At 40.6% G+C, this 9282-nt stretch overlaps 1 protein-coding gene across 1 annotated transcript; it reads right to left on the reverse strand.

The window, feature by feature from the left end:
* Positions 1–2059: 2059 nt before the first annotated feature.
* LOC134853186 (sphingomyelin synthase-related protein 1-like) lies at positions 2060–4064 on the reverse strand. Its single transcript, XM_063869144.1, has 3 exons — positions 3582–4064; positions 2799–3056; positions 2060–2505 (listed from the first exon to the last, which is right to left on the reverse strand). Exons 1-3 carry the CDS (start codon positions 3862–3864, stop codon positions 2138–2140), a joined length of 909 nt encoding a protein of 302 aa, XP_063725214.1. The 5' UTR covers positions 3865–4064; the 3' UTR covers positions 2060–2137.
* Positions 4065–9282: the final 5218 nt, after the last annotated feature.

Consider the following 9282-nt stretch of genomic DNA (forward strand, 5'->3'; position numbering starts at 1 on the left):
TTGAAAAGTTTTGGAAATAACATATACCACGTTGAAGCTTTGAATTACAAATAAGTTTATGATTGGCACTTACGACAGCATCAGTATGTGTTTATCATTCCGCTAGGAATTCAATAAACTGAAGTACATTTTTGAAACGTGAAGTCATTCACGTTTTTCGTTTTTGTTGTTCTATGGTGAAATTGTCCTTCATTGAACAAAGAGAAATGAAGTGAACTGAAAGAAATCATACTGCAAAAAAAATGAGCACGAACAAATTGGAATACTTTTCCTTGGAAAAAAATCATCAAGACCTAAATAAGTGAAAATCAATTCGTTCTTTTACATAGAAAAAAACAATTGCAGTTGAAATATTGTATTCTATGAACAACTATTTATGACCAAACTACCTCTTCGATGACCCAATTGGATTTGAACAAAAAAATACCCGTGATTTTTTTCTACAAGCGGAACCTTTGTTTTACTGACTAATAATCCAATCAATCTCAAATAAAACAAATGGAATTCAAAATTGGATTTGAAATTTGAATTTACACGTCAGGTTAAGGAAGGCACTCAAAAATTAGAGAAAAAAATTTTAGTTTTCATTGTAAGCTACAGTAAGCAACAGTAAATGAGTAAGAATAACTTTATAAATCTATTCACAAAAGATACCACTATTTTTCACAATATCAGTTGAAATGAAATGTACGCATGGTTTAGGGAAATTTGGATTGCTTCTTTGTTTTATTTACACCGTAGATGCTCAACCGCACAAAGTTAGCACATTGCATTAAGTTAATGACGTTTAACTCAAGTACATGTTTTAAATAGAAGCTTAATTTTAGCTTTGAAAACTTTCAATACCACTTTTTTGGTCCGGGTTATCTTAACCATGAACGAAAATTTTGAAGTCAGTTTATTTGTTTTCAGACAGTGGTGGGGTTTGGAGGCTATACTTTTGAGGTATTTTAGAGCTTTGCCGAAAACCCAGAATAACCATATATAGCCACATCTTTGAAAGTCAAGCATGTTTGTTAAATTTTCCACAATGACTTTCCTTTTGACCAAAATTTATGATAGATATTTGTACGGTTGATCATTTCAGAGGAATTGCAATAACCATAACACTAGTATTACCAAGCAAAACACTGGTTATCTCAATTCGAAATGAAGACAAAAATAAACACGACACGAAAGGATAATATGATATTTTATTGTATTTGTTCAATGAAAATCAGGTTAGTGCAAGTTTTTCATTATGAAATTGTTTTTTGAGATTAGTTATTATTAGATACAATATTTATTATACCTCTTCGAATAGAAAATCGAATACCATAACATGTCAGCGAGCTCACTTACAATTTGGTCAATAAAATAAAGAAATGATACGAAAAAATTTAAATCCGTCTGCTACCCTGTCATACTTTTTATTATCAGTTAGTTTCAACAATGACCATGGTTAGTACCAGAAAAAAAAACAAATCGATAGAAACTGAAATTCAAATTTAACTGGCTAGCACAAAAATATTTTCCATTCATATCACGTGGGCCGAACACACAATCCAACTATCAGTAAACGCAAAAAAAATCATTAAGCTGAGTATAATACTTTCGACTAAATGTATTTAATCAGATATAAAAAGCATAGTTGATCAGCTTTGCTGACTGTTTTTAGATAGAATCCGACCTGCTTTTGTAATAAATTGACAATTCTTGAGTAGCTATTTTTGTAATCAAATTGATTTTTGACGCCATGATTACAAGGTTTGGAAATTTCAGTAATAGAAACTTAGCAAAAACAACTAATTATTTAATCTACACATCAATAATGAGCACACAAAGCAGTTTATTATAGGGCGACAAATTCAGCATGATAACATTTCTGACAACAGCGAGTCTACCATAGAGCTCTTCGCTAAATTAAGTTCTTTTGATGGTACAAACAAAATTGAGCGAAAATGATTTCTAAAACTACGCAGCTGATTGTTTTTCAGTTGAATTATTTACATTATTTTACGAAAAAAAAACAGTCAATGCAAAAATTTTGCAATAAAAGAAGCTTATTTCCTTTCACGCCTTCTGACGCTGTTTTCGGACGATGCAAATTTCATATTTCGAAGATTTAGTTTTTTGAATTTAGAAATCATTTTTTTTTCTAATTGAACTTCTGATCTCGTATCGTTAAATTTAATTTCCTCGTCAGCTCAGACAAGTAAGCCGGTTTGGCAAATGGCCACTGATACAACACATTTTTATGCTCTCTAAATTCTTCTGCAAAAGGATAAGTTGGATAAAACCAACTGGACGTATGCCTAGCATCGACCAAAGCGTGATAGTAGTTAAAACATAGCACACAGACTACAAGCGCGATGAGAATGTCTACTGAGTAATGTTCTCTAGCACAAATGATGAAGAAGGTTCCCAGTACATTTAGAACGAAGACACATTTCCGAAGAGGCCAGAAGCTTTCAGGTGTGTAGTGGCACACAAACAAGCTCAGAAGTGTGATTCCACTTGTATGACCTGGAACAGTCAAAGAAAAGTAAAATTTGCTCAGGGTTGATTGTCCAGTATATAGTATTTTCAATTTTGCGCTGACACAGAAGTTAACACCACCGCATGCCTTTACCCAAGAAAACAATTGAAAAAAAAAAAACAAAAAAAAATGGAGTGAATGGTTAAAAGTGATTCAACAATTTGCATGTTTTTCGAGTTCAGTCAAAACTTTTTCATCCAGCATATCAACCTGTGATCGTAAAACAGCCATAATTTCCAAAAAAAAACTGTTCTAAAAACAAAAACAGGAACAACGTAACCTGAAAACATGTAGTCCCCGCATATTTTCACGCCGTTGATGTAAAGCCCCCCATGCAAGTAAATATTCACAGTCCTCTGAAGATACTCGAAGGGAGTTGTGGCAAGAATGCCCTCGTGGCACTGTATGTCTGAGTGAGGTATAGGTATCGTGGTTAGAAACATGCTGGCAGCTCGCAGAAGGAACACGGTGCCAGCAATATTGGCCAGTCGGCACCAGATCAAAGCACGGTCGCTCCTGATTAGCAGCGTGCATATAGCTGAAACGTGACCAAATGAGCTTTTAATTTTCTTTAACTTTACTCGGAACAACGAAGCTATAATCAAGGATTCTTAGATAATCCATACCAAAAACAGAACGTTTAAATCCAGCGCAAGTCACGTTCTTCTGATATAGTCCAAAACCTCAATTTTGATATACCTCATCCTGACAAACAATGATGACGCGTCCAAACATGTGATGATATGGGATCGAAACATCCGACTTTGTAGAACATTGATGACGCGTCCAAACATTTGATGATATGGGATCGAAACATCCACCTTTGTGATTTTTGATGACGAGGTCCTGCGATTTGCATTGAAAGCCCCAGGCCAGCTAAGTTCTTCTTTCGAAACTCCATCGTTCCAACCGTCGTTGCATTACAATCGTCAAAACCTAACCATTTTGCTGAACCAGCACCACTTCTGCTAATCGAAAAAAAGATAGAGGGAAACGTTATATCCTCTTTGTAGTTTAACCAATGTCCTACATTTTCAAGGAATTAAAATTATGTACTACATACCCAAACAGAGCAGCGTTATCGCCACTAATTCACAATACTCCATCCCCGCTCCAAGCAATTGAGGTGTATATTGATGAGCAAAGTCATTTAAGGGAGTGTGTGCTTGAACAGCTACAAGGTTATTATGCGCAACCACCATCATAAAGCTGCAGACAAACAGGCACAAGAAGAAGTAGGAAGTACAGAACAGAAAATTTGAGTAGTTGTTAGGATCCATGATTGTTTTTGGAGAGCGTTGATTGAAACTCCCAATGGAGGCCATTTGTGCATTTTTAGATGGCATTTCAGATTCAGCAAAACCGGAAAAAAAAAGCTATTACAACTCTTAGAGCTGACTCACATTCTATTATTTGAAATTAAAAGAGATACAATTTTTTTTTAAAAAAAAAACTAAATCACGAAAGGGGCCCTTCCGTTTAGTTACGGTAAGTGCACAAGCTGGATAGGGCCATACCAGCGATATGAATGCATATACATATCAGCAATGAATGTAACATTCGTCTACTGCAGTCACACATGAAGCTCAAGAAAAATAGGCCCTTAACCATTGGCTCAAGAGTCAGGGACACTATCTCTTGTGTTTTTCCACCTCAAATCAGTCGAAGCCAATTCGGTTCGCTTGTGACATGAGACTACGACCCGTTACAGCTTAAGGCCACTACCAAAATATCCCCCACCCTAGAAATAAGAACGTCCCCATACTTAGGTCTCAAAATACCCAAAATACATGAACGCCGTTAAAAACCGGGTCGGAACAATCCGTTAAGTTACTTTTTGTTAGACAGTGGAACTTTGATCCATTTCAGATGGATCAACCTAAAACTCGCCTTACCTCAACATATTAATCACAAAACACACTCTAGAATTTTAAGTGTCTGGAAGTTTAACCTTGAGAAAAACGTAATTTTGGAGTGAAGTTTTAATTTTAAAAAATTCGAATGGAGCCTGTCATGCTCAGTTTTCTCGAACCAACTGAAAATGCAAAGTGAAAAATCAGAACGACCGAATGAACAATTGCGGGAAACTACTCAAGAAAACGGCAGGAAATTGCTATTCGCAATTTCTCGATACGAAATAATAATAGAGTAGAGCTGTCTTATCCCGAAAACAGGAGAATAGAATACTGACTTGAGAAAAGACGCCTATTCGAATGGAACAGAGTGGACCTTCAATGGAAGTGTAACATTCGCCCAAATATCACACAGCGACGGAGCGTAGAAAAAGTACCTATTGACGACTGGCAGGCGTCAGTTACCTTAATTCCACTCGTTTTTCACCGTCTCGACCTTGCCAGTTGATTTTCTGGTCTGTCTAGGGCAAAGTAAAAAGTTACTATTTTTAGGCCATCAGTCAAACGACTTTTGATCAGCTTTCGTTTGCATGCGAACACAACCACATAGCTGAGTCTCGGATCCTCAGACTACGTGATTGTCATTAAAAACACGGCTCGAACCACCTATTTCTATATGTTTTTGTGTGACAGTTTTATATTAAATCCATTGGAGATGGATTGACCTTTTCCTTTCTCTATCTACTCATGCTCTGAAATATTAAATAATAACGGTGTTTAATTCAGATCTAGGACATTACAGCAACTGTTATGGCTAGTTTACACAGTCCCTTCACATATAACAGTCTCTGGGGGACCAAGCCTCCGCTCCCGTGATTTTCTTGAGACAACACTCTTATCTCCTATATTTCGTGTCCCGGGAGGGTTCCGTGGTATTTCTCTTCCCCCCACTGAAGCCTCCGTCTCCACAAATATCCGTCACTAAGGTCCTTATCGTGTGTTATTGCCACGATAAGAGGCTCCGTAATTTTCTCGTCTCGGATACAACCGTTCGTCACAAAATATGGCGTCGTTCTGATTTTTCTCTATTTTATTCAAAATGGCCGTCTTTTTTCTATTTCTCAGAAATGTTCTCCTTCAAATCGAAATTTTAAAAATAAAAATTCCAGAACATTCTGACCCTCCGTCGCAACACTTTTCTGTTCGTAAGGCCTTTAGTCACTTTTTTTTCCGTCGCGGGAAGGTTATACTGTGTCATCCGGCGGAATGGCACATACTCCCCGGACAAGTCTCCATCAATGTCCCTATTGATCGCACAACACCGGGTTATCGTCAAGTAGGTATCCAGTTTTCTGTAACCAATCTTACAAATCGCATAAGAAAATGAAATTTATCTACTCCACCTCAACTCACTACGTGTTCACAAATGGCATCGTACTACATCTCACTGCCTTTCAACATTTTCACAAAAGTTGCACCATGAGGAGTGTCCTAGATAAAATTTCCTTTCTGACTACTTACGTCATCTCGCCATAAAACTTCTTTTCGCTTCTGATTAAAAAGTGGGACGTGGCACGGCCACGCACCCGTTAAAATTAACTTAACTTCACTCACCAAGTATAATTAGTCATTTATGCGGTCCTTTCAATATTAAAACTAAGAAACTCTGTGGCTAGGAAAGTTATTGAGTTACCCACCCTTCTCGAGCGAGTTTACTCAAACTTACCATGTCGCCACACAGTGAATTTGTGTCTTACACAGGTTAAAAACTTCAGTCGGGAATAAATAGGTAAATATACTCACCTATGCTCCTTATATACATACATAGATAGTAGTAACTAAAATCAACAATTTCAACAATTTTAACAATTGCAACAATTTTCAAAGTTTGGTCTGACCAAACTAAATCAAAACAAAAAGTTTCACAAGTTCAATAATCAAAACTTGGTTGATTTGTTCAAGTTTTTACACACAAAGACAATCAAGTTTTTTCTCCTTCTCTTCTCTTCCTCCGTCATCTTCATTCCATCATTTCTCCATCCTGATGTTCAGCGTCACTGTCTTCCAGAACTTTCTCTAACATGTCCAGAGAGTTGCGGGCCGTGCCCCAACCCTCCTGCTCCAACAGCCTCGGTTTGCAACAAGGTAGTAAGTCCACATTCACCTTCTGCTCCCGGTTCCTGCAAAAGCTGTTGTGAAGACACAGGCTCACGTTTCGTTCTAGGTCAGCTCTTAAGACCTCTTTCTTTTCATCTTCAGTAACACAAGGCGCTCCAGCTACTCGCTTCACCGCAGTGGTGACCGCGTTTCTATGCGTCAGGAAAGCTCTCTTATAGGCTCCTGGTCCTATGTCTAGCTGGAAAGATTGATAGGCTTCCGTGTTCCTTGACATGTGACGCTTCGCGCGTTCATACATCCAAGATGTCATCACTGCACGGAACCAAGGCATCAATCTTTGCCTTGACCATATTCTTTCAATGGCTTTAGGTATTCTCAGAACCTTGCAAGTGGTTCTGAAAAGATCCAATTCACTACTCATTTTCACGTTGCTCAGCTGTTCAGGAGTCGGCACGGCCATCTCCTGCTCATTTGTGTCCGCATAAGCCTCCAACCATCTCACTGCTAGCATGGCGCTAACCACCACGATTGACACTGGTTGATTCTGATCGGGCAACCCCGTGGAGTACAACTCCTCCACGTCCCAAATTAGGATCAGGTTCCCACGTTTGGGGTACCACAACGTCTGCGCTAAGCAGTGGCAAGGATATTCCCCGTGGGTTCTCACTATGTTCCTTCGGGTTCGATACCCTGAGGCTCCCAGCAACGGTTCCACTTCCATCAGGATTCTATGTAGATCGTCTTTCTCTTCTATGGTGGGGAATTCAGTGGGTAACGCTCCACTCGCTTTCTGCTTCTGGAACTCACTCACGTTGCCTTCGTTCAGTATCATGAACTCTTCACCCACAACGTCTTGCAACTCGCCTTCGGATCTCTTCGGGACTGCCCGAAAGATCTTTGCCAACAAGTCATATGACCTCTCTGACATTCTGGCCAACCTCACGCATTTTGGCACAGAGAAAAGCTGGTCAACCAACACCTGTTGCGTCCTCGCATCCATCACCACCATGTGCGTAGGATACTTGCTATTGCAGTATGGCGCGGAGCTTGAACCCACCATATATTTTGAACCAGTAGGTCTGTGATAGGCTTCACTATCCCTCAGATTCATTTCATTCTCTAGGGCTTCTCGCCAGCCTCCAATCTTTTGCTCTGTCTGTAATGCTCCAGGGAATATCTCCACGCTGAGGGACGCCACTAGCTCATGGGCACGCTCCAAGCGCTCGAGCGATTCTATCGAACTCGTCATGCTACAAAATCCCAAGGCTGTGATCAGGTTTACGTCCGTCACCCCATGGCAGTCTGCGACCAATTCCATGGCACTCTTATCTGACATGCTTAATCTTCCATACAATCGTGCCAGTTGTCGATGCTGCTCGCTCAGCGTAATCAGGCAGTGTCCCACGTTACAAACATGTCCTTCCATCCCACTGTGTTGAGCCAAGCATGTGCCTTGCTCCAACCAATCACTCGACGTACCTTCCTCGGACAGCTCCGTGGACGGGTTGCTCTTCTTCTTCATCAATCTCATGCTTAGCAGGTGATGTATCATGGCCAGATCATGTAAACTCGCATCATCATCCCTTTCCAATATGACATCCGCGGTCATGTCCCAGATTAAGCCTGCGTTAGGATGGGGACACCAGGAAGGCTTCATGAGTTCCCACATCACCACTAGACTGGTTTTCAAGGGACCGTCCCAAGAACCACAATCAAAACTCACTTGCCCTTTTAGCTCGGGAATCGAGGGTTCGACTACTCGTTCCTCCAAAATAATTCCCAGCTTGGGTTGTTCCACCATCAGCATTCCGATCTCCTTAATTCGTTCAACCCAGAAGTTGAGCACTGTGACTTGCTCGTAGTCGAAGTATGCTTCCCTGGCTTCTTCGTTCACGAAGGGATTATACGCCATCCCTGGTATGCCAGACACGTATTGGAACGACTTCAGTCTCCCTAGGGTTGCAAACTCTTTTTGTCCTCTGACCGCTTCAATCAAGTCTCGACTCACTTTCAATTCTTTGTTGGAGTATCTTCTCACTTCTTCCAACTTGCGATAGCTTTCCATATCATTCGACTCCTTGTTTGGCACGGTCAATGGCATGTCCTGATATAGCTCTAGGAGTGCCCTAAGGAAGTTCCTTTCGCAATCAACTCCCTTTTCCCGAATGATCTTTATACATTCTCCCAACACAGGAGTGGGGATGCGATCCACCACAAACCTGACAAAGCAAAGGGCATCCTTCCGTTTAGCCCATGCTATCGCTGAATCGTCTTTTGAGATCAATGTTCGTAAAGCTTCCATCAATTCTAGCTCCTGTTCTCGTGATTTCGAGTCGTTGCTGGCTTCATACTCCGCCCTTTTGATGCCCATCAAGCACCAAGCCAGTCGTACTTGCAGATCAGTTCTCACGCAAGGATGAGCCAGGTATGCTGCTACAGTCGCAGGTGCATTCATCGTCTCATCAAAGTATTTCTGGAGGGCCGCCCTCCAAGAAATCTCTAGCAACTTTTCTAATCCAATTTCGTTCGCTTCTGATGACATTACTGTCCCATATTCTTTTCGATTGAAGTTGGAGTTCTCCGTAAGCCCTTTCAGATATTCTTGCATGGCCCGCTTTTCACTCCAAGCCATCAGGTGCCCTCTCGCGGAGTTCCTCGCTTTCAACATCTCCACATAACCCCCTGCCGGATCTCCCATGTGGACCGATTCCGGCACAGTTATTCGACTGTACTCGACCACGTCGAGTTGTCCTTCCAGTTTCAACTTGGCCATGTTGATTCGCGAGGGCCTAT

This window comes from Symsagittifera roscoffensis, chromosome 8 (genome assembly GCF_963678635.1).
Source record: "Symsagittifera roscoffensis chromosome 8, txSymRosc1.1, whole genome shotgun sequence".
Classification (NCBI taxonomy): Eukaryota; Metazoa; Xenacoelomorpha; order Acoela; family Convolutidae; genus Symsagittifera; species Symsagittifera roscoffensis.

Coding starts and splice junctions, on each gene's coding strand:
- LOC134853186 (XM_063869144.1), bottom strand. CDS start 3,864: ATGCCATCTAAAAATGCACAAATGGCCTCCATTGGGAGTTTCAATCAA. Junction 3,057..3,581: donor GATAACGCTGCTCTGTTTGG/GTATGTAGTACA, acceptor GTCACGTTTCAG/CTATATGCACGCTGCTAATC. Junction 2,506..2,798: donor CGGGGACTACATGTTTTCAG/GTTACGTTGTTC, acceptor TGACTGTTCCAG/GTCATACAAGTGGAATCACA.